Here is a 26,853-nt window from a genome sequence, read left to right on the forward strand (position 1 = left end):
ATATATAAATATTTTAAGCAGATAGATATATCTTACACTAATTATCTCTTTCACATATATGTCATAGACATATTTAAATCCATAAAAATATACATAGGTATAGGTATATATAGATTAAAAAAAAAAAGGCAAAAACAAAAAAAATTTAGGCAAACATACGTAGATTTCAACTACATACCTAACACATACCTACATAACTTAGGTAATAATAATTAATTTTTTATTTATTAATAGAGTACTATTATTTCAATAGCACTTTACATACATCAGTAATACTGTCCTTCTTGAGGCTCACTATGTAAATATCTTATCCACATAAAAACATAGGTGTGATACATCTATCTATAATAATAAATGCCCTAAGCAGCTTCCGGTTGTAACAACTTCCGTCCAGTTGTAACCGGTGACGTCACCGCACACCTCTTTCCATGTTAACCCTCAACACACACACTCCTCTCACCTTTCACCATCTCCACTCACGTCCACTCACTCTTTCACTCCACATACGACCCTTTCTCTCACTCCGTCTCTCATACTCACGCCGTCATCGCCGCTGATCCACGATCCCCGCCATCCTGGATCCAGACGTCCTCCACGCCGGCGACATGTTCTTGCGGCGACGCCATTTTGGTTCGGCGAAATCCCGCGATAGTCAAGATGGCGTCGCCGCAAGAACATGTCGCCGGCATGGAGGATGTCGGGATCCAAAATGGCGTCGGCAACATCTCGCGAGATTTCGCCAACGCCATTTTGGATCCCGACCGCATCCACACCGGCGACATGTTCCTGCGGCGACGCTATTTTGGATCGGCAAAATCCCGCAATAGTCAAGATGGCGTCGCCGCAAGAACATGTCGCCGGCGAGGACGACGTCGGGATCCAAAATGGCGTCGGCGAAAACTCGCGAGATTTCGCCGACGCCATTTTGGATCCCGACGTCGTCCACGCCGGCGACATGTTCTTCCGGCGACGCCATCTTGAATATCGCGGGATTTCACGATACTCAAGATGGCGTCGCCGGAAGAACATGTTGCCGGCGTGGACAACGTCTGGATCCAGGATGGCGCCGGCGGAAGAAGATGTCGGGGATCGTGGAGCAGCGGCGATGACGGCGTGAGTATGAGAGACGGAGTGAGAGAAGGGGTCGTATGTGGAGTGAAAGAGTGAGTGGAGATGGTGAAAGGTGAGAGGAGTGTGGGTGTGGAGGGTTAACATGGCAAGAGGTGTGATGCTATGGCATCCTCCCGATGCGATAGCATCGGGCCATAATCTAGTATATCTAATATCTTTATCAAAAACCATTAGCTACAACCATCTCCGCTTCCTACAAAATGAAGCACAGTTTGTACTGGTGCAAACGGCTTCTTCAGAGAGGAAGAGGACCGGAACTCTAGTGACACCTATAGGAAGCAGCAATCCTAAAAGTCTTGACTTGTTCTTTAAAGGGTCAATATTAACTTTTAGGATTGCTACTTCCAATAGATAGCACTGGAGTTCTAGTCCTCTTTCTCTCTGGAGGCAATTTGCATATAATATTTCCCAGAGGAGCATGTATGGCTTATAAGTCTCCTCACTCTGACATGCCTGGCTTATAACTCTTCCCAAGGAGAAACATTACCTCTTAGGTCCCCAGTTTTTACTGGTGTAATGCATTTGTAATAGTGAAGAAATACCCATTTGAAATAAGACGTTATATAAACATTCAAAGAAAGAAACTTAAATTAAATATAGATTCCCTATCTGTGTGATGTCTTTTGGTTTGGGAGGAAACAGGAGAACCCAAAGGAAACCCACACAAACATGGAGAGAACATATACAAATTCTTTGCAGTTGTTGTCCTTGATGAGATTTGAACTCAGGACCCCAGTGCTGCAAGTGTGTGTAGTGTGAGCATTTAAATACTTACTAGATGCTGTCTCTTCTGCCAATTGCAGCGCTCGTCTAGTCCCCCTCCTGGATTATGTGACCACTCCTCTGACTTGCAGACTCATAGAATTTCTCCCTTAGGCCTTGTTCACATGTTCAGTATTTGGTCAGTATTTGATCAAACCAAAATCAGGAGTGGATGATAAATACAGAAGTGGTGACGTGTTTCTATCATACCGTAGTTTTCCTCTGATTGTTCCTCTCCTGATTTTGGTTCACAAATACAGACCTGCTGAGCGTGTGAACGAGGCCTTAAGGAAAGGCTATGAGAGCCTCGTTCTGAGTCTCATGAAAGCGACTTCTGGTCAACAGAGAAGACGCTGTGCGAGGCGGCTGGTCACAATTGTGGCCACATGTCTCAGGAAAGGTACAAAACAGCACTGTGAATGACAGCAGAATGCGATCACGAAGTATATTAATGTACACACTACAGACACATTTCTGATTGCTAACAATGGAGCCAATTAACAAAAACCGCTGGTGTGGTCTTTGGAAGTATGACTATGATTTCAGATGTCTGTCGAGGATAAGCTGTCAATTGTATACATATGACTAGTCACTAGAGTTGAGCGACTTTTGGTTTTTTAGGGTCGCGTTTCGTTTCGTGAAACCCGACTTTTCCAAAAGTCGGGTCGAGCAAGATCGTCCGATTATAGGGAAAAGTCGGGGTCGTCCCGAAACACGAAACCCAATGTAAGTCAATGGGGAATAAAAGTCGGCAGTGAGAGGAGGACAGGAAACACACCTACAGTGCCCATTTGAATGCCAAAAGCATCAATTCTTCTTAAGCTTGTCAACCTTAATTAACTTCATAATACAAGTTACGCACTGAAAAATGGGGGTTATTTGGCTAAATTTGTGGGGGGGGAGGGCTGGCTGCAGGTTTTCATGTGCCCTGGGCGAAAGAGCGCCCCTTTAACACATACCACAACTCATCATGCTCCGATACGGCAGAGAAATAGCGGTATAGTACAATGAAAAATACCTCACTTTTACATCTCATGACGAGGCCCATCTATTTCTCCATACAAAATCATTGGTCCCATATAATGTTTGAAACAGTATATGATGAGCTCCACATAATGCTACAGTATATGTTGGTCCCCATGGATGAAGCTCCACTGTCTTATGGGCCCAAATAATGCTCCAAACATAATGGGCCCCATTTCTAATGCTCTAGTGTATAATGGGCCCTGTAAATGCTGCTCCAGTGTCTGATGTCCACCTTTGGAATGTTCCAGTGTATGGTGGGCCCCATCTATCATTCTCCAGAGTATAGTGCTCCCCAAAAATTGCTGTCCCAACATTGAAAACAATCAAATAAGTCTCCTCGCTAGGGAATCCCTGTACTTGTCTGGACAGGTGCTGTAGCTTGCTTAACAGCTCGCCAGCCGTTCTCACGCCCAGTATGGATTGCACGTGATTGCACAAAGGTTAGAAAGGGTACCGTATCCCTGGATAACATGTATGGATAGCGTACACATTCAAAATATATGTCTATACAGCATGAGGCAGGCTCAGACGGTGTTAGGCCCAGTATGGATTGCACGTCATTGCACAAAGGTTAGAAGGGGTACCGTATCCCCGGATAACATGTATGGATAGCGTACACATTCAAAATATATGTCTATACAGCATGAGGCAGGCTCAGATGGTGTTAGGCCCAGTATGGATTGCACGTCATTGCACAAAGGTTAGAAAGGGTACCGTATCCCCGGATAACATGTATGGATAGCGTACACATTCAAAATATATGTCTATACAGCATGAGGCAGGCTCAGACGGTGTTAGGCCCAGTATGGATTGCACGTCATTGCACAAAGGTTAGAAAGGGTACCGTATCCCCAGATAACATGTATGGATAGCGTACACATTCAAAATATATGTCTATACAGCATGAGGCAGGCTCAGACGGTGTTAGGCCCAGTATGGATTGCACGTCATTGCACAAAGGTTAGAAAGGGTACCGTATCCCCGGATAACATGTATGGATAGCGTACACATTCAAAATATATGTCTATACAGCATGAGGCAGGCTCAGACGGTGTTAGGCCCAGTATGGATTGCACGTCATTGCACAAAGGTTAGAAAGGGTACCGTATCCCTGGATAACATGTATGGATAGCGTACACATTCAAAATATATGTCTATACAGCATGAGGCAGGCTCAGACGGTGTTAGGCCCAGTATGGATTGCACGTCATTGCACAAAGGTTAGAAGGGGTACCGTATCCCCGGATAACATGTATGGATAGCGTACACATTCAAAATATATGTCTATACAGCATGAGGCAGGCTCAGACGGTGTTAGGCCCAGTATGGATTGCACGTCATTGCACAAAGGTTAGAAAGGGTACCGTATCCCTGGATAACATGTATGGATAGCGTACACATTCAAAATATATGTCTCAGGAGGCAGGCTCAGACGGTGTCAGGCACAGTATGGATTTGACGGCCCAGATTACACAGCGGAGGAGCAGGGAGAGGTAAAGATTGCAAATGCTGGGGCCCTGGCCAAGCAAGGGGGGGCCCACTCGTGGGCGTCGGTACTGGCACTGGGCCCCTCATAGTACAGCGGTGTGTCTGACAGCGGGTGTGCACCACCACCGTCAGAGACACTTGATTGCACTATGAGGGACCCTGTGCCAGTGCCCGCGCCCAAGAGTCGGCCTACCCACCTGTCCAGGGCAACGGCACTCGCACGGTGTCGTGCGGTAGGTGGTGACCCCGGCCATGGGGGGCAGGCAGCACAGTTATGGAGTTTTAGAAAGTGGCATATGTTGATGTTGGACATTCAGCTGATGCAAAAGGCGAAATAGGTGAAGTACCAGGAAGAGGTGGACCAAAGCAAGCCATTTTTCTGTCACCCTATGTGTCATCAGGGGAAGGTGGGACAAAATCCTTGGAAACCCATGCGTGGTTCATTTTAATGAAGGTTAGATCATCCACATTTTGGGTTGACAGACGGGTCCTTTTTTCTGTCAGGATTGATCCAGCTGCACTGAAGACTCTTTCCGATAGCACACTTGCAGCTGGGCAAGCGAGCTCCTGTAAGGCATATTGGGCCAATTCAGGCCAGGTGTCCAGTTTAGCGGCCCAATAGTCAAAGGGGAATGACCTGTGTGGGAGAACATCGATATGGGAGGAAAAGTAGTTTGTAACCATAGTTGACAACTGCTGTCTCCTGTCACTTTCCATCGATGCAGTATTACCAGTTGTGTGAGCGGTATTTGAAAAATCAGTCCACAACATTGTCATGAAACCCCTGTCTCCAACGCCACTTCTGCTGTGTGCACCACGAACACCTCTGCCAAGCTGCCCCCGGCCCGTATGGCTCGTGTGAGAACCATCACCGCTGCTGTGTGCTGGGAATGCCTCAAGCAACCGATTTACCAGAGTTGCTTGTTTATTAGCCAATATTAGGTCAAGGTTCTCCTGTGGCATGATGTTTTGTAATTTGCCTTTATAGCGTGGATCCAGGATGCTGGCCAACCAGTAGTCGTCATCGTTCATCATTTTGGCAATGCGGGGGTCCCTTTTTAGGATCCACAAGGCATAATCTGACATGTGGGCCAATGTTCGCGGTGTCAATGATGCACTGCGAGTGCTGGGTGGAGGAGCACTTTCTGGCAAATCCACATCCCTCCAGTCACGCACAAACCCTGTACCAGACCTTGCCACGCCAACATTTTCACTTGCCCCACGAGATGCATCCTCCTCCCCTAAGTAATCATCCCCATCATCCTCCTCCTCCTCCTCCTCTTCTTCCTCCACCTCGTCCAGGAGAGGTCCCTGAGCAGACAATGGCTGAATGTCATCAAGGATTCCCTCCTCCTCTTCCTCCTCATCAACATTGGCTGCAGACGCCTGCTCCTTAAGGTGCGTCAAAGTTTGCATGAGCAGACGCATAAGTGGGATGCTCATGCTTAGGATGGCGTCGTCTGCGCTTACCAGCCGTGTGCATTCCTCAAAACACTGAAGGACTTTACAAAGGTCTTTCAGCTTCGACCACTGCACGCCTGTCAACTCCATGTCTGCTCTCAAAGTGCCTGGCCGTGTATCCTCCCACAAATGCATTATGGCCTGCCTCTGCTCGCACAGCCGCTCCACCATGTGCAGGGTGGAGTTCCACCTTGTTGCAATGTCGATAATGAGGCGGTGGTTGGGAAGGTGGAGCAATCGCTGCAGCTTCTGCATACGAATGGAGTGTACAGGCGACCGGCGGATGTGCGCGCACAGTCTTCGCACCTTCTGGAGCAGGGCTGTTAACTCCGGATAATTTTTGAGGAAGCACTGCACCACCAGGTTCAAGGTGTGAGCCAAGCAAGGTATGTGGCTGAGTTTTGAAAGGGCTATGGCTGCCACAAAATTACGGCCGTTATCACTAACTACCTTGCCTGCCTCAAGATGTACACTGCCCAGCCATGACTCAGTTTGTCGCTTCAAGTACTCGGCCAGCACCTCGGCGGTGTGTCTGTCGCCCAAACACATCATCTGCAACACAGCCTGCTGACGCTTTCCACTAGCTGCTCGATAGGGGGACACATCGTGTGCAACAGTGGCAGCTGCAGATGGAGTGCTCGTACGACTGCGCTCTGTGGACGAGCTTTCGCTTCTGGAGGAGGAGGAGGAGGGTCGAACGCCTACAGCCAACTGTTTCCTATACCGTGGGCTAGGCAGCACTGTCCCACCACCGATGTCCCCTGTGGACCCTGCATCCACCACATTAACCCAGTGCGCAGTGATGGACACGTAACGGCCCTGGCCATGCCGACTGGACCATGCATCAGTTGTGAGGTGCACCTTTCCGCTCACTGACTGCTTGAGTGCATGGACAATGCGGTCTTTCACATGATGGTGGAGGGCTGGGATGGCTTTGCGAGAGAAGAAGTGGCGACTGGGTAGGTCATAGCGTGGTACTGCATAGGCCATGAGTTCGCGGAAAGCTGTGCTTTCCACCAACCGAAAGGGCATCATCTCAAACGAGATTAGTTTGACAATGTGGGCGTTCAAACCCAGTGTACGCGGATGAGAGACTGAGTACTTTCTTGACCTACTCATAGTGTCTGGGAGGGTGAGCTGGACTTGAGAGCTGCATATGGTGGAAGTAGCGGTGGACAGGGCGGACTGAGAGAGGGTTGATGATGGTGATGGAGTTGGTGTTCTTTCTGATGGCCTAGAATCAGTCTTTCATTGATATAACAGTGGGATTCCCTGACTGCTGTGGCCTTGCAACGACACCTCAACATTTGCTGCTGTGCTAACCGGTGGGCTTACAGTGGGGGAAACAATGTAGCGTTGCTGACTACCTTCGTTGTGATCAGTTGCACATGTGGCACTTGAGGTTTGGTGTTGTGTCCACGCTTGCAAATGCATGCTGGTTAAATGTCTAAGCATGCAACTGGTATTCAAATTTTTCAGCTTTTTCCCTCGGCTAAAGGTCTTTGCGCACTTCTTACAGATAACCTTGGCCTGATCATGAGGATTTTGTTCAAAAAAGTGCCACACTGCACTCTTCCTACTTTGGCAGACATTTTGCGGCCTAGCACGCTGTGATCTTTTGACCCTCTGGACAAGCTGTCCAGCAACTCTTTTGATGTTTGGAACCTGTCTTTGGAGTGCTCCGGGCCTGCCAGATAACAGCTGTTGCGATGTCGATGTCTGCTGTGGATGCTCCTCATCTGAGCTATTGGAAGCAGCACCCTCTTCCCCCAATGGATGCCAATCTGGGTCAACAACTGGGTCATCCATCACCTCCTCTTCTATGTCATGTGCACCTTCCTCTGTGTCACCGTGTATGGTGGTATAGTGTGCGGGAAGGGGCACCTGAGTCTCATCAGGGTCAGAATCTGGCTCTGTACACTGCGAGGACAATGTAGTGCTCTGAGTGAATGTACCAGCAGAATCATCCATCAGCGGCTGTGCATCAGTGCACTCCATGTCAGATTCATCTTGGCCTGGGTAATTCACCATTTCACTTGATAATCCAGGCATGGTATGTGAAAACAGCTCCATGGAGTAATCAGTAGTATGGCCTGCGTCATCCTTCAATCTTGGTTGGGGTGAAGGACACAAGGAAAGGTGTGGTTCATGAACATGAGCCTCCAATGACGACTCAGTGCTTTTACTTTTTACAACTGAAGAAGAGGAGGCGATAGAGCTGGAGGCTGAGTCAGCAATGTAAGACAAAACTTTTTCCTGATGCTCTGCCTTTAAAAGCGGTTTGCCAACTCCTAGAAAACTAAGCGTTCAAGGCCTTATGTAGCCAGACGATGACGCAGGGTCAGCACCTCCTGCATTCGGTCCTATTTTGCTCTTGCCACTACCATCAGATCCACCACCAACACCATCATTACCAGCTGCCAACCCCCGCCCAATTCCACAGCCTCTTCCACCAGCCTTCCTCATTTTTGGTAGAAATGTAGACAAAATCCAACAAACTATATAGTAATGTAAAACAAGGTACAAGGTGTCTATAGGACAGGGGAGTTTTAGAATTTCTGCACACACTTGTGGACAGTGGACACTTGTGGATTGTGTGAGGCCCACTGATATCTGAGCGCTATGTGACACGCTCGATGGCACAGCTGCCTGTGACCAAAGTGACGAGAGGATAATGGAGATTTTGAATCTCTGCGTACACTTTTGGACACTGGACACTTGTGGATTGTGTGAGGCCCACTGATATCTGAGCGTTATGTGACACGCTCGATGGCACAGCTGCCTGTGACCAAAGTGACGAGAGGATAATGGAGATTTTGAATCTCTGCGTACACTTTTGGACACTGGACACTTGTGGATGGTGTGAGGCCCACTGATATCTGAGCGCTATGAGACACGCTCGATGGCACAGCTGCCTGTGACCAAAGTGACGCGAGGATAATGGAGATTTTGAATCTCTGCGTAAACTTTTGGACACTGGACACTTGTGGATTGTGTGAGGCCCACTGATATCTGAGCGCTATGTGACACGCTCGATGGCACAGCTGCCTGTGACCAAAGTGACGAGAGGATAATGGAGATTTTGAATCTCTGCGTACACTTTTGGACACTGGACACTTGTGGATTGTGTGAGGCCCACTGATATCTGAGCGCTATGTGACACGCTCGATGGCACAGCTGCCTGTGACCAAAGTGACGAGAGGATAATGGAGATTTTGAATCTCTGCGTACACTATTGGACACTGGACACTTGTGGATGGTGTGAGGCCCACTGATATCTGAGCGCTATGTGACACGCTCGATGGCACAGCTGCCTGTGACCAAAGTGACGAGAGGATAATGGAGATTTTGAATCTCTGCGTACACTTTTGGACACTGGACACTTGTGGATGGTGTGAGGCCCACTGATATCTGAGCGCTATGTGACACGCTCGATGGCACAGCTGCCTGTGACCAAAGTGACGAGAGGATAATGGAGATTTTGAATCTCTGCGTACACTTTTGGACACTGGACACTTGTGGATTGTGTGAGGCCCACTGATATCTGAGCGCTATGTGACACGCTCGATGGCACAGCTGCCTGTGACCAAAGTGGCGAGAGGATAATGGAGATTTTGAATCTCTGCGTACACTTTTGGACACTGGACACTTGTGGATGGTGTGAGGCCCACTGATATCTGAGCGCTATGTGACACGCTCGATGGCACAGCTGCCTGTGACCAAAGTGACGAGAGGATAATGGAGATTTTGAATCTCTGCGTAAACTTTTGGACACTGGACACTTGTGGATTGTGTGAGGCCCACTGATATCTGAGCGCTATGTGACACGCTCGATGGCACAGCTGCCTGTGACCAAAGTGACGAGAGGATAATGGAGATTTTGAATCTCTGCGTACACTTTTGGACACTGGACACTTGTGGATGGTGTGAGGCCCACTGATATCTGAGCGCTATGTGACACGCTCGATGGCACAGCTGCCTGTGACCAAAGTGACGAGAGGATAATGGAGATTTTGAATCTCTGCGTACACTTTTGGACACTGGACACTTGTGGATTGTGTGAGGCCCACTGATATCTGAGCACTATGTGACACGCTCGATGGCACAGCTGCCTGTGACCAAAGTGACGAGAGGATAATGGAGATTTTGAATCTCTGCGTACACTTTTGGACACTGGACACTTGTGGATGGTGTGAGGCCCACTGATATCTGAGCGCTATGTGACACGCTCGATGGCACAGCTGCCTGTGACCAAAGTGACGAGAGGATAATGGAGATTTTGAATCTCTGCGTACACTTTTGGACACTGGACACTTGTGGATTGTGTGAGGCCCACTGATATCTGAGCGCTATGTGACACGCTCGATGGCACAGCTGCCTGTGACCAAAGTGACGAGAGGATAATGGAGATTTTGAATCTCTGCGTACACTGTTGGACACTGGACACTTGTGGATTGTGTGAGGCCCACTGATATCTGAGCGCTATGTGACACGCTCGATGGCACAGCTGCCTGTGACCAAAGTGACGAGAGGATAATGGAGATTTTGAATCTCTGCGTACACTTTTGGACACTGGACACTTGTGGATGGTGTGAGGCCCACTGATATCTGAGCGCTATGTGACACGCTCGATGGCACAGCTGCCTGTGACCAAAGTGACGAGAGGATAAGGGAGATTGGATTGCTTTTAAAAAAGCAGTTTGCGGAGCAGTGGGTAAACAGCAATGCCAGCGTGTCAGGAAGCCTTAAAAGGCAGCCCAACAACCAACACCACTGATAAACCACAATATATCCTCCCCTTGCACTGCACACACAGTGACTTGTGTGTTGTGCAGGCCAAATCGCTAGCAGCAGAAGCAGTTTTTTTGTCTTCTTCCCTGCCTAACGCTCTCCCTACAGAATCAGCAGCAACCTCTCCCTATACTAAGATCGGCAGAAGTAAGATGGCGGTCGGCGTGCACGCCCTTTTATACCCCCTGTGACGCCCACCAAAGCAAGCCAATCACTTGCATGCCCTTCTGAAAGATGGTGGTGACCCGTGCCTATGTCATCACGTTGCCCACAGTGTCCGTGGATCCTGATTGGCTGAAAAAGAGCGCAAAACAAACTTTTGAAACGCGACTTTGGCGCGTAAGTTGCCGACCTCGTGGCCGACCTCATCCTAGGGTCGGGTTTCATTTCATGAAACCCGACTTTGCCAAAAGTCGGCGACTTTTGAATTTTTTCGACCCGTTTCGCTCAACTCTACTAGTCACACAGATTCTATCCATGGTGGTATCCTTCACTATTAGAAGTTTATCCCTCTATAGGTTATAAAGCATCCCATGTACCTTAGACCGCTCTCAGCTGAACTGCATCTGTATCTCACCCGACTGCCCCATATACAGAAAGCTCAGCTTGGCCAAGATACCGCGGTCTGTATAAGAGCTCTAATGCCAGACTCTTCGCAGTGTGGCCAAAGGATCAGCTACTGAAATTCACCATGCCATACCCTTCTCTCTCTCATCAAACGCTTGTTTGTCAGGTGAAATGATCTTTTGTGCTGCCCAGAAGATAATTGTTCTCGGCAGCGAATCATCCTTTGTAGACAGAGCCTACACTGAGAACAATGGCAGCCTACTGTATATACAGTGATTTATGTACTGTAGATCATTCAGTGTGAATCATTAAAAGCTGCAGACCTGTGTGAACAGGCTATACAATGACTGTCCATCAAGCACAACGTGCCTCGATGTAGAAGCCTTTGGCATACATGCAATCAAAAACATCATGGCCATACTGATCATGCCACTGACTGAGGTAATGCCATATATTCCATAAAACAAAAGGCTGTATACAGGAGCGGGACTACTGTGGTCGCAGGGGTCGCAGCTGCAACGGGGCCCGATTCTTTAGGGGCCCGATCGCGGAGCTGCAGCCGCTTATTGGCTGCCAGGCTGTAATTGGCTGCTCTGTGCTCACAGGACCTGTGATGAGGTCACAGGAGGGGATGAGTCAGGGGTCACATGATCATGAGCCTCAGTGTGTGTGCAGGAAACTGCTGTGTTGGTTGTCATTGTGCACTGCTGGATGCGGGTAGGACAATTTGCTATTCCTGCAAAATAATTAGTCTCCCTTGCGCCTAATATCCCCAGGACAATGTTAAATGTGTGGCAATCATATGTGGGGAATAATGTCATAAAAAAACCTCAGAAAGAATATGTAGGGACCAAAATATTCAAAAATGGACCAAGAAAGCACACAAATGGTAAACCCCTAAAATTTTACCTTTAATTCAATTTTTTAAAAGAAGGTTTTAGAAAATCCTAAAAGACTGGGTGATCTCGGATTTACAGCAGTGCCGAAAAATTGACACAAAGAAAATTTTTTTTATCAAAGGAAGGGGGGTAACCTCACCCTAATACGCCCTAATGTGTCCCTTCCTGACTGCGGAGGTTGGCACCCTAGTTGTTGACGATGTGGCGCCCCCGCTCAACGTCGGTAGCCCTAAAGACCCTTAATCACCCTAACAAAACAATAAAAAGGGATACACAGAAAAAACCACACACATACAAATATACCTGAAAAAACACCCCTAATGGGTCGACATAAATATGTCTCATAGGAGAAAAGTGATGAAGTGCTGTAAACTTATCTCGTAGTCAAAAAAACTATTATCTCGAAGTAGACAAAGTGCAGCTCATATAGCATATCTCGTAATAAACAATGCGTATGCTGCAAAAAGAGACAGACCATATGCACAATATTAATGCCTAAAAGACATATACAATAAAGCATTAACCAGCCAAATAGGCTAAATATACTACAGCATTAACAGCAACATTACTTCAGATAATTGCAAACCAACTAATGCAAAAAGACAAATCTGTATGATTCAGGACCTAATAGTCCATCAATAGCTCATTGCAGCTCAAATCAATAATATTCTATGGCAATTTTAGACTCCTATTATTCACCCCACTTTTAAGCAAACAATAAATATATTGCACTTCGAGAAAAGTAGCCATATATATAAAAACAAACATTCAATATAGAGCTCATTTGCAATGCATAGTTGGTCTGTCAACCAGAAATATCAGAAAAATGGATACTTATCAGCCAAAAAGAATGTAAAAAGAATGCCCGACGTGTTTCCCCCTCCTGGTCATTGAGGGTTCATCAGGGGCAAAACCATTGGGGTCTCATCCCCCCAGGCCAAAAGAACAGTGCAATGTGCGGCCAAAATTGAATTAAAGGTTAAATTTTAGGGGTTTACCATTTGTGTGCTTTCTTGGGAATAATGTCATAACATACAGTCATGGCCAAAAGTATTGACACCCCTGCAATTCTGTCAGATAATATTCAGTTTCTTCCTGAAAATGATTGCAAACACAAATTCTTTGGTATTATTATCTTCATTTAATTTGTCTTAAATGAAAAAACACAAATGAGAATGAAGCAAAAAGCAAAACATTGATCATTTCACACAAAACTCCAAAAATGGGCCGGACGAAAGTATTGGCACCCTCAGCCTAATACTTGGTTGCACAACCTTTAGCCAAAATAATTGCGACCAACCGCTTCCGGTAACCATCAATGAGTTTCTTACAATGCTCTGCTGGAATTTTAGACCATTCTTCTTTGGCAAACTACTCCAGGTCCCTGATATTTGAAAGGTGCCTTCTCCAAACTGCCATTTTTAGATCTCTCCACAGGTGTTCTATGGGATTCAGGTCTGGACTCATTGCTGGCCACCTTAGAAGTCTCCAGTGCTTTCTCTCAAACCATTTTCTAGTGCTTTTTGAAGTGTGTTTTGGGTTATTGTCCTGCTGGAAGACCTATGACCTCTGAGGTAGACCCAGCTTTCTCACACTGGGCCCTAAATTATGCTGCAAAATTTGTTGGTAGTCTTCTGACTTCATAATGCCATGCACACGGTCAAGCAGTCCAGTGCCAGAGGCAGCAAAGCAACCCCAAAACATCAGGGAACCTCCGCCATGTTTGACTGTAGGGACCGTGTACTTTTCTTTGAATGCCTCTTTTTTCTCCTGTAAACTCTATGTTGATGCTTTTGCCCTAAAAGCTCTACTTTTGTCTCATCTGACCAAAGAACATTCTTCCAAAATGTTTTAGGCTTTTTCAGGTAAGTTTTGGCAAACTCCAGCCTGGCTTTTTTATGTCTCGGGGTAAGAAGTGGAGTCTTCCTGGGTCTCCTACCATACAGTCCCTTTTCATTCAGATGCCGACGGATAGTACGGGTTGACACCGTTGTACCCTCGGACTGCAGGGCAGCTTGAACTTGTTTGGATGTTAGTGGAGGTTCTTTATCCAACATCCGCACAATCTTGCGTTGAAATCTCTTGTCAATTTTTCTTTTCCGGCCACATCTAGGGAGGTTAGCCACAGTGCCATGGGCTTTAAACTTCTTGATGACACTGCGCACGGTAGACACAGGAACATTCAGGTCTTTGGAGATGGACTTGTAGCCTTGAGATTGCTCATGCTTCCTCACAATTTGGTTTCTCAAGTCCTCAGACAGTTCTTTGGTCTTCTTTCTTTTCTCCATGCTCAATGTGGTACACACAAGGACACAGGACAGAGGTTGAGTCAACTTTAATCCATGTCAACTGGCTGCAAGTGTGATTTAGTAATTGCCAACACCTGTTAGGTGCCACAGGTAAGTTACAGGTGCTGTTAATTACACAAATTAGAGAAGCATCACATGATTTTTCGCACAGTGCCAATACTTTTGTCCACCATCTTTTTTATGTTTGGTGTGGAATTATATCCAGTTTGGCTTTAGGACAATTATTTTTGTGTTTTTTCATTTAAGACAAATTAAATGAAGATAATAATACCAAAGAATTTGTGTTTGCAATCATTTTCAGGAAGAAACTGAGTATTATCTGACAGAATTGCAGGGGTGTCAATACTTTTGGTCATAACTGTACAAAGTTAAAGGAGTTTTCACATCACAGAAAGTAATGGCAAAAAACTAGTAAATGGAACACATTCTGACTGTTGGGGTTCTCTGTCAGAACACCCTAAACCTTTACAATGAGCTTAAGTCCGGGCTGAAGTTTGATCCCAGGCTTCCTCTTCATGTTCAGTTTGTACGAAGGCGGAGACAGTGACGCCAGCGCTGATAGGGCGCCGGCTTCACATGTGACAACACCGCATCACAGTTCCGGGAAGAGTGAGTGTCAACACTGCGGGAACATCACCAGCATGAGAGGTGAGTATAGGCTTTATTATTTTATCAGGGTTGAACATTTAGTTTAGGAATGGGTTGTCCTAGTAGTAGACAACCACTTTAATGAAATTATGATTGCACATGCTTAATGTCACTTTAGTCACACAGTGAGTTTTGGGACACCCATTCTTGTTATCACTGCAGGTCCCAGTGGTAAGTCCCCCAATGACCATACAGTTATTATCTAGCCTGTGGAAAGGTAATAAATGCTGCTTATGGAACAACCCCTTTAATGGGTTATACCGGAGAATAAGAACTAGAGATTGAATATCAGATTAATTAAACAATCTTCACATAGGTTTATATTTTCGGCTTTACAGGTTGCGCAGTGGTGGAATCTACAACAAAAACCTTTGAGTGAACATAAAACAAATGATACATAATGACAGTGAATAAAACTTGTCTAAAGCTGAGTGAATAACCTATTGTTCATCTGATGAAATGGAAGCACAGACTGCAGAGCGTCGGAATCCACCCACATGTTTATTCATGGAATTACAGAGGCGGAGTGGGATAGACCGGGCGTTGTTTAAAGCAAACCCACAGGAATTGCTTGATTTGCTACAGAAAGTTTCAAAATCATGGGAAAGTTATGTACCAAGAAATGATAAGAGGCTAAAACTAGTGAAATTCTACATTCAGCTGTATTTTACGATTAGATAAAAGTATCCACTAATATATAAGTGTTAAATCACCTGCTTGATCCCGAAACAATGGAAAGTTTGGGTACAGTGCTATTCTTTGTGTTAAAGATTCACACACTCATTATGGCACTAGTAGGGAAGGATATTTGTGTAATGGGCCATGCAATGTCACTTTTGCCTTAGCTTTTGGCTCTAAATTAATTCTGAAACCTGTTATCCTACGGTCAGGTTTGCAAATAAAATGGTAGCCATAAAAATGGTAATATCTCTGTATATAGAAATAACCAAACTAGGACTCTAACCTCTTATTTACGAATTGATGGTCATGATTTATTGTTTGGGTGGAAATTCTTTCGCATTCTAACATTTATAGAAGTTTAGTATCCAACACCCTAAGTCACTCTCTATTAGATCATCTGAAGATTGTGTAAGTCAAGAACTCCCCTTTTTAGCTAAATAAATGTACAGATCTCCTACTGTTATGGCGTAACCCAGCGCTTGGAAGACAGGACAGTTGGTCTTGTACTGGCAAACTTTCTGAAGGAAAACAAAATATGTCTGCCAACATAAGAGGGCACTTAACCAAATGTTGTGCTGCAACATAGACTTGCCAACATTTGAGAACTATTTCCAAGGACACTGTGCTGCTGGGATCTTTGTACAGATCACTTCACACCAGTAGCTGGCAATGTATTACTTCTCCACGGGTGGCACAAATATCCCCTGGTCTCAAATGTGAGTGTTCATTACTTTTGAGAAGAAGCAAACCTGGATCAAACAACTAGAAAAATCTTTTTGCAAACCAGGGAAAGCATACAGAATAACCGGTCTTACGGCCATTCCCACCCATTCTATAATGTTTGCAGTTCATAGGAGCAAGGAAAGGAAAATGTCAGCAATAATCCGTATGCTTCTACTGACTGTTGATGATACCAAAAAAAGGAGATTCTAGATGCTATAGGAACACTACAACCAATGTCCTTGATAGTATCACAAATTCAGAATTGTTAACAGTTTTCAATATTAAGGAAGCGACATAATATAATTCTTTAATTCTATTAGGCTGTTTTCATCTCTACTTCCAGGGGTTCTCCAGAATTAGAAGATCAATGCTGCTTTATCCCAGAAACACCAGCTACACCTGGTCCGAGTTTCATCAGTGATTTGGATCAGATTGTCCTCATAGCTTGGTCAGTGTCAGTTTTTATCATAGGAGTTTCTTGTATGAAAAAAAGATGGAGGTTTCACAAGATTCCAGCTAGTGAAAAATGGACGGCACACAGATTACATCCTGTCCATTTTTCCACTGACCAATAGATTTGCATTGGCGAGTTTGTTCCATGAGTTGGATCAAAATCCGAAATTTCCCTGTGATTTTGTACAGACCCCAGACAGGGCCGGACTGGCCTTCTGGCAATTCTGGCAAATGCCAGAAGGACATGTCTGGTTGTGGGATGCCTTGCCTGCTACGTTGTTAGCAGAATTGATGTTCTCAAGACACCCATACTGTTAAGAGTTGTGACGGAGCACAAAGTTGCTGACTCCGTCATTTACCCCAGCAGACCATGGGTATCATTGGAAATCTTGGTCTTGTAGTAAATCTTGCTTTCCTCCATCCAGGGTAATATTAGTAAAATATCCCATCTGGTACTTGGGGATGGGGACAGCATGGGCCTGTGTGATTTCAAATGCCAAGGCTGAATTTCAGCCCCAGTCCGTACCTGGCCCCAGAGTATATAAAAGAATGAGTTATAGTGGTGAAAAATACTAATAGAATTCATATGTGAAAAACTAATGTCTGAATAAGCCCTTACTCCCCTGGAGTAAACTGCCTGTAGACCCATGCTATGCAATGCATTTTCCTCACTACCATGAAAGAAGCAGCACATAGAACTCCTAGTTGCCTCATTAGCAGACACAGCGTGGACTGATCTTCAGCTTACTGAAGAAGAGTGAACATGAGGTTCAAGATAAGAATGACATTGTTTAGAACCATGTATTCAGCTATTCGCACATTATAGTAGTTCAATAGTTCTTCATAATGACTGAACCCATTTTACTGAAAAAGAATATTCACTCTAAAGGCGCCTTACACAGAAGCACTCGGACAAATGAGCGCTCCTATGTATCTGGCTGTCGGCCAAATGTTTGGCCAACAGGTATGAGGGCCTTACGTTTCTGTCTGTCTGATGAACACTGAGTCACTTTGACTACCGACAGGGGCACTTGGTAAACTTGGTATAACAATGGTGCTCTTTAACCATGTATGCCATTATTAGATTTGCTGTGTACCAGTTGTGCTTTTTGTGATCTCCCTGTTCTGAGCAGCATTAACTGATCCCCAATTTTGTCATACATCATTGCTCACATCTGCTAAAAACAATCCAGGTCTGAGTAACTGGTTGGTAAACCACAGTCTTCTTTGTATGGTTGGGTCACAGACACAAAAAAAGTCTTTGGATGTCTCAGTGAAAAAAATTAGGACGACTTCTACAAAGCTTCCGAATCAAGACAAAGAAGCTACTGACCATTATTAATAGTACATTTTACCTGCTGATGTAAGAGAATGGAGATTAGGAATGATACGGTCTTCAGCTGCACCTTTCCACCTCTCATACAAAATAAAAATCGCAATCTCTGAGAAGTCTGTTGTGTACTGATAGAAGATGGATTTTCAGATTTTCATATTCAAAAACGCATAATGATGTTATTTATCTAAAAAAAAATCAGTTCTGCAAATGACTGATCACTGTATGCAGAAAAAGGCTACGGGTCACACTATCAGTATTTGGTCAGTATTTTACCTTAGTATTTGTTGTAAGCCAAAACCAGGTGAGGAACAATCAGATGAAAAGTATAATAGAAACTCGTCACCACTTCTGCATTTTTGGATACACTTCTGGTTTTGGTTTCCAAATACTGATGTGAAATACTGACCGAATACTGAATGTGTGACTGCAACCTTAGGGCTCATACTCACTTACGAGAGACTCACACGATTCTTGTGCGAGTCTCTAGCATGAAAACCTGGCACAGCCGCCGTCACTCGGACCGGAGCGTGCAGCTGCATAGAAATACATGTAGCCGCACGCTCCAGTCCGAGTGCCGGCGGCAGTGCCAGGTTTTCATGCTAGATACTCGCACGAGAATCATGTGAGTCTCTCGCAAGTGAGTATGAGCCCTTAAGCACACCTTAACTAACTGAATGAAGGCGGGTTCAGAGCAAGCAGATTTTGTACTCGAGGGTCCATTGCTCTCATCAGCGTCTTCCAAAGTTGGATTTGTCACATGACACTTTGGATCACTTAATTGTAACTGGGCAAACCTATTCACATAACCCACAGGTCCCAATGCCCATAGAATTCACCTGTGAGCAATGTGGTCTGAGGTCAGGCCCATTAGTCACATGTAATAAATGCACAACCTGCACACACATAATGGCACATGTATCAGTGTATCATAACCCATGCAGAAGTTCGGCTACACTAAAAAATACTACCGGAATCAAGCACAATAAATAATCCATTAGTTGGAGCAGCCGTCGATAACTAAGATTTTCATTTGATTTGTTAGTTGCTCAATACATGGAGCAGTTCTGTAATATCAGAAATACAGACTAATAACAGCGACTGCCTGAAACAGTGCTCCAGGGTAAAAGCTATCATCATTTCCATCAGATCCCTGAGATGTAGACACATTAACCCATCATGCTACTAAACACCGAAAAGCAAATTACAAAGAAACAACATAAACAATATTAATCTGTGCCTGGCAGATAGAGGGTTATATCGGGGCCTTCCTCTCTTTATAATGTTACTTCTGTATTAACAATATACTTTTTTGGTCATGTCGTAACAATAACATCCAAGTCGTTCTTTGCCTTTTTGCAACTTATAGAAACAATATAGACAAAAGTGCATGATCTCAGTGAGTGTAGAATATCCAGTGGGGCTGTAACCATGTTACCTACAATGAGTACACGAGAACGAGCACGCTAGTACAAGAACACACATTTGCCCACTTTGCTAACTTACTTGCCTTGCTTTGGACGCCCGCTTTAGGTCATCTGATCTGCCGGCCCTCTCCGCCATTTAGGACTTTTATGTTTTAGGCAACGGTGGCGTAGAAACTTTCAGCGATTAATAATATAGGACCGGTGTGGTATGTTGTGTGCTGCTTTCTTTGGTCTATTCCTGTTTCTTCATCACATCCTTTGCCATCATCTAGGAGGGTTCTTCTTCCAGCAGTCTTTCTAGCAGAATCCAGTGTCTAACATCTGTCTGCCTCTCTGCTATCCCTCTGCTGATTTTCTCTGGGCTCCCCTTGCCTAAGGTCTTCAAGCTCTCTCTGCTGTTTTCCACCCACATACACATTGCAATAAGCCTCTTCTCTGTATGTCAGGGTTTGTGTAGGAGGACTGGGGGAAGGGCCGAATCCAAAGCTTCTGTAACAGCAGTGCCATAACTAGAGCATGTCTGACCATCATACGTGCGCCTCCAGCCCGCGTTCTGACTTACGTGAATTCAGGATTTATTTCCACGTTCTATTCATTTGATGCCAATTACAAAAATGTGTCAGGTTTCGCTTTGATGTATTACCATAACAGGTTAGTGTTACACTGTGACAAGGCATTTCACAGAACTGTGACTCTCACCTGTCACAGTCTGGGGACACGCGGGAGTTTAGTGTCACAATGCAAGATGGGAGATTTCCATATCTTTCCTGGAAACACTATCGGATGTGTCCTTTGTAAGAAATGACAAATAATGACAGATAGGAAATGGCAGATGATTCTGAAATCTGCACATCAATTTCTCTTTCAGTATTTATTACAGCACCACTCGTGTCGTTTTCATTGCACCTCCAGAGTGCATTTCCCCCACCCTGTCTCATACTCACCTGCCGATGCATCATCATTTTCCAGCTTCACTCCCGTCAGTCTCCGGTAAGGGTATGTACAGACGATCCGAAAGTAGCAGCACTTTGGACGCAGCGCTTCTGTCTACTGAACGCAGGCAGGGCCGGTTTTAGGCAAATTGGGGCCCTAGGCAAAGTTTAAAATGGGGCCCCAAATGCTAACATATTGCATCACACAGAAGCATTTCGATTGTATTTACATGCGCTTAGTTCAGGCCGCTAAATGAGTGTGATCGACAATATTGAAGTCGTTCAACACTTGTTTCCCGGCCTCTTTACACCGTCTGAGAACGAATGATGGGGACAGAACGATCACTAATGGATCAATCTGTCCCCATACAGTATCATGTTATCAGCAGCACATCTACAGTTTACACCCCATATTCCTCCATATAATGTGCCCCATAGTCATCCATATAGTATAATACACTTCTCATATCCCTCCATATATTAAAATACACTCAGTCCTCCATATAATATAATACACTCCTCCATACATTAAAACAGGGTTCCCCAACTCCAGTCCTCAAGGCCCACCAACAGGTCATGTTTTCAGGATTTCCTTTGTATTGCACAGGTGAAGCAATTATCACCTGAGCTATACAAAGGAAATCCTGAAAACATTATCTGTTGGTGGGCCTTAAGGACTGGAGTTGGGGAACCCTGCATTAAAATACACTGCTCAGTCCTCCATATAGTATAATACACTCCTCATAGTGCTCCATATAGTATAATACACCGCCAGTCATCCATGTAGTACAATTCACTTCCCATAGTATAATGCACCCCATAGTTCTTTATATAGTATAATGTATTCCCCATAGTCCTCAATACAGTATAATGCAGCCCACACATAGTATAATGCAGCCACCCCATAGAGAATAATCCAGCCACCCCACAGAGTATAATGCAGCCCCGGCGTACAATATAATTTAACCCCCATAGAATATAATGCAGCCCCCCTCTTATAGCATATTGCAGCCACCCCTTAGAGCATAATGTAGCCACCCCACAGAATATAATATTACCCCCCAAAAAATATAATGCAGCTCCCCTCATATAGTATAATGCAGCCCCCCATAGAATATATGGCAGCCCCCATAGAATATAATACAGCCCCTTATATAGTATAATGTAGCCCCTCCATAGAATACAATGTAGCCCTCCTCATATAGTATAATGCAGCCCCAATAGAATATAATGTAGCCCCCTCATAAAGTATAATGAAGCCCCCATACAATATAATCTAGCCCCCCATAGAATACAATGTAGCCTCCTCATATAGTATAATGTATCCCCCTCATAGAGTATGATACGATCACCCCCATAGAATTTAATAAATATAATGCAGCCCCCTATAGAATATAATGTAGCTGCGAATAGAATATAATACAGCCCCCCTCCCCATGGAATACAATGTAGCCCCCCATAGAGTATAATTATAATGTACCCCCCATGGTATATAACACAGCCACATAGTATATAGCACAGCCACAAAGTATATAACACAACTGCATAGTATATAACACAGCCCACATAGTATATAAACACAGCCCACATAGTATATAACACAGCCCACATAGTATATAACACAGCCCCACATGGTATACAGCACAGCCCCACATGGTATACAGCACAGCCTGACATGGTATATAGCACAGCCCCACATGGTGTATAGCACAGCCCCACATGGTATATAGCACAGCACCGCATGGTATATAGCACAGCACCACATAGTATACAGCACAGCCCCACATGGAATATAGCACAGCGCCACATGGTATGTAGCACAGCACCATGGTATATAGCACAGCACCACATGGTATATAGCACAGCCCCACATGGTATACAACACAGCCCCACATAGTATATAGCACAGCCCCCACATGGTATACAGTGCAGCCCCACATGGTATACAGCACAGGCCCATGGTATACAGCACAGCCCCACATGGTGTACAGCACAGCCCCACATGGTATACAGCACAGCACCATGGTATAAAGCACAGCCCCACATGGTATACAGCACAGCACTATGGTATACAGCACATTCCCACATGGTATACAGCACAGCATCATGGTATAAAGCACAGCCCCACATGGTATACAGCACAGCACTATGGTATACAGCACAGCCCCACATGGTATACTGCACAGCACCATGGTATACAGCACAGCACCATGGTATACAGAACAGCACCATGGTATACAGCACAGCCCCACATGCTATACAGCACAGCACCATGGTATACAGCACAGCCCCACATGCTATACAGCACAGCAACATGGTATATAGCACAGCCCCACATGGTATACAACACAGCACCATGGTATATAGCACAGCACAACATGGTATACAGCACAGCACCATCCTATATAGCACAGCCCGCTTCTCTCCCCCCCAGAGAATGGCCCCACAGTCCAGTACTGTTACAGTAAAAAAAACACTCCTCACCTTCTCGTGCCCGCGCTGCTCCCGACTCCTTTCTCAGCCTGCTCTGCCTGGCACACAGTGAGTGCACGATGATGTCATCATGCACCCGCTGTGTGTCAGAGGCAGGGCGGGGAATGATGGGAGAGGGAGCGTCAGCTGACGCTCTCCTCCATCATTGCTTTGAACTGTACCGGCGTCATAGACGCCGATACAGTTCAATGCAGCGGCAGGGGGAGTCGGCGCTGGCGGCAGGCGGACCCCCCCTGCCTCACAGGCCCCATAGCGGCTGCATGATGTGCTACTAGCTGGAGGCCCCTGGCGGAGCGGCGGCCATAGGCAGCTGCCTGGGTTGTCTGCCCCTACGCTGGCCCTGAACGCAGGTGAAACCGCATGTGGTCACTGAACCTTGAGGATTCACAGCTTCCAATGCATTCTATTGGTGAAAAGTTAACATGCTGTACTGTAGTCTGGAGAAATGTGCCGCATATCTGTCTCTGCGGGTGAGCCACAGGCGTCTGTTCATGCATAGTGGACATGGGATTTCTTGAAATCCCATCCACTATGATGTAACAGCCAGAAGATGCAGGTTGGATGCTGCACATGTACGCAGCGTCCAACCCACAGCATTTACTGATCGTCTGCACATACCCTTATAAGTTTACCGTTTAGCTTTTCCAGTGTTTTATGCAGCGGTGCGGAAGTCACTTTTCAACACATATCTATGGAAACCCCATTCTGGCCTTATTCTGGCTCTCATAGCCTTGCATTGAGAGCTTGTGACTTAGTTTCTGACTTACGGCCTGTCAGAAGCTGCACTGACAAGATGACGTTGCGGGACTGGAAAAACGGTGAAGACGCTGGAGGATGAGTATATGACCAGGGGCAGGGAACTTACATGTAAAGCGTCAATCCAGTGCTGAAAAAAAACCTGGAATGGTGCTTTAAATTTGCAAATTTTCCCTTAGACTTCAGTGAGATGAGGAAAATCCACAGACAAAAAAAGACATATGCGGCTACACGCTAAAACCACATGTAATCCACACATGACTGTATCAATAATGTCATGTCAAAGCCAAATACGAATAAGTATCAAAAACAAAGCAGCCTTTATTTAAAACATGACACACTAACAAGACACTAAGGCTAAGTGAAGACGCACTTTTAGCCCTGCGGATTTTTCCGCACAGAATTGAAGAAATCCGCAGGTCAAATGACCTGCATTGTTCCTGCGGATTTCTTCCTTTTTTCATGCGGTTTTCTTGCAGTTTTCCCCTGCAGATTTCTCCCTGTGGATTTGGACAATGGAGCAGGTGGAAAACCGCACAAAAGAAGTGACATGCTGCATATTTTGAATCACAAGAAAACCGCGCGGAAAAATCTGCAGCGTCTGCACAGCGTTTTTTTTTTCTATTGACTAACATGCTACTGTACATCACAATGCGGATATGCAACGTTTCTGCACGGTAAAATCCGCTGCGGATCCGCTGGATATCTGCATCGTGTGCACATGGCCTAAAATGCAGCTGAAAAAAAAATGATAAAAATGCACTAATAATGGAATGAAAATAACGCAAGTAACCTAATTTAGCAATTTGATGCAGAAATGGTGCAGGAAAACTGCAACATCAAAAACTCACCAAGTAGTCATCGCAGGAACTTCGTCTAAAGCTACGTTACCATAATGAACTTTTGGTGACTTTATGCTGCTGCATAACATCTGTCGCATTTCTGCACCTCTTGGGTAAATTAGGTTATTTGTGCTTTTTTACATGTGTTTTTTGTCTCATGTGGGTATGTCATGTCACTAAAGTGGCACAAATTTTGATGAATTTGCCAGGTTTACTTCACTACGTTGTGTCAAGCCCAGACTTCAGCCACTTTGGTGGAGCTGCCCAGGAACGGCTTTGAAGGTATTTTGAACATTTGAAGGTAGTTTATGCCAGAAATCTAGTGAAAATGCCTTGATGAATCAGGGTTATAATCTCTGCTCTACATTTGGCCATATTTTGCAGTGGATATAGAGGTCTCTATAGAATCAGTCAAGCATCTTCTCAAAAGCCAAGGTTGTAGATCTTGGAATTCAACCTAATACTTTGTCTATGCAATAAGTGGCATCATATATGGGTAATAGCCACTCTTGCCTTAAAATAACATTAATTATCTGCTCAGAATGAACTGTCCTGTGAGTGCATGAGGAATAACACTATCTCTGGACATTATATAACTTATATTCTGCAGTTTAACCAGTTTTCTCCTCTGGAAGCTTTGTCTCTTAAAGGGAAGCTGTCAAGAATTTGCCTGAAACCAGAGTGGTAATCTGCAGGTAAATACCATTCTATACATGTTCAACAGTTTAAATGGAAGTGTGCCTGCAAGGAATCAATTCATTAAATATTCTCTCTACAGCAGGCAATGCTGGGGTTGGGAACAGTCGGTGAGCACACTGTAATCACTCCTCTGCACTTTGATTGATAGTCTGATCTACAGACACATTGCAAAGTAGGACGTCAATCAAGGAGCAGTAGTAATAATTGCTGCACGCTCATTGTGTAATGAGCGCTGAATTTTTTACAGCCCCCCAATGGCTGGAAGCAAGTGGTTGCAGGGCGAATATAGCTTCATTCTCTCACTTCCAATTAGGCTAATGCACAATGTTTAAAAGATTATTTACTTGCAGATTGGCACACTATTTGCAGGTAAATACCATTTTATTTGCTGACAGGTTCCCTTTAATTTGAAATTACCTCTCAGTTGCTGGGAGAAGACTAGCTGCACAGACATTAGTTCCTGTTATTATTTCTTCTATTTCACCACACAGCAACATAAAGAAAATTATATAGCAGTACTGAGCTGCTTGGATGTGGATCAAGCTCTAGTGTGAGGTAAAAGACTTGTTAGAAAGCTCAGCACCATCTTTTTCTATCTCCTTCTTCTTGGTTCCTCTCTATAATGGGCTGTATAACCTCACACCTCAGTGAGCTGGCAGTCTATCAGTACAGGAGGCAGGGGAGACGGGGGAAGAAGTGGCTGATAAGTGAGGAAGGAGGCTGATTTTTCTGAGAAGCTATAATACAAAGTTTCTTATGTTCACTTGTATTATTGACTTATGCTAACTTTCTTCAAAATGCCACTCCCATTTAAGCCCTTTGTGATCATGAAATGTACAGTAAATATATGTCATATGGGCACATATGGGCAAAGACAATGCAATTAAGAGGGGTGATGATGAGTTATCAAGGAAGCCAGGGTGTGCTAAAGGGCCCTGCTGTCGCAATTGGGGGGTGCTGATGGGTTACTATGGCAGCCAGGGCATGAAAATGGCACATTAGCACAATCTTAGTACTCTTTAATACTAAACCACACACTGGGCTTCATAAGAGCTCAGTAAATTGATAATACAGTGCAATAAAATATTGAAGGGTTTTGTGCAGGTGGGAAACTGAACTTAATTTCTTAGAGGGAGGCTAAAAGAATGTGTAAAAAAATAGTTGAAAAGATCCCAAATATTTAAAAATATAAAAGTTAAAATCACCTGCCTTTTCACAATCTGATAAAAAAGCATATTGTCTTGCATAAAAGTCAGATGTTTCAAAAATTTTTACACTTCTTTTCCCCCCTAAAAAAATTGAATAAAAAGTGATCAAAAAGTCCTATGTACCCTGAAATGGTGGTAAAAAAATAACAACTTGCTCTTCAAAAATTATGTCTTTACACAGCTCCATCATATGAAAAAAACTAATGGGTCATTGGTAGAGTTGA

The 26,853-nt window shown here is 44.8% G+C and overlaps 1 protein-coding gene across 3 annotated transcripts in view; it reads right to left on the bottom strand.

Moving 5' to 3' along the window:
• NAB2 (NGFI-A binding protein 2) overlaps window positions 1-20,238 on the bottom strand; it is a 49,697-nt gene extending 29,459 nt beyond the window's left edge. The window contains exon 1 of one of the 3 annotated variants that reach the window (XM_073576850.1): window positions 19,783-20,238. In XM_073576850.1, the coding sequence (XP_073432951.1) occupies window positions 19,783-19,835 (53 nt within the window). In that variant the 5' untranslated portion in view covers window positions 19,836-20,238. Of the gene's footprint in view, window positions 1-19,778 lie in introns of all 3 variants that reach the window. The other 2 variants (XM_073576853.1, XM_073576851.1) reach the window with 2 other exon arrangements.
• Window positions 20,239-26,853: the final 6,615 nt, after the last annotated feature.

The sequence above is a fragment of the Dendrobates tinctorius genome, unplaced genomic scaffold, assembly GCF_039654945.1.
Source record: "Dendrobates tinctorius isolate UK_male_01 unplaced genomic scaffold, ASM3965494v1 ptg000051l, whole genome shotgun sequence".
Lineage (NCBI taxonomy): Eukaryota > Metazoa > Chordata > Amphibia > Anura > Dendrobatidae > Dendrobates > Dendrobates tinctorius.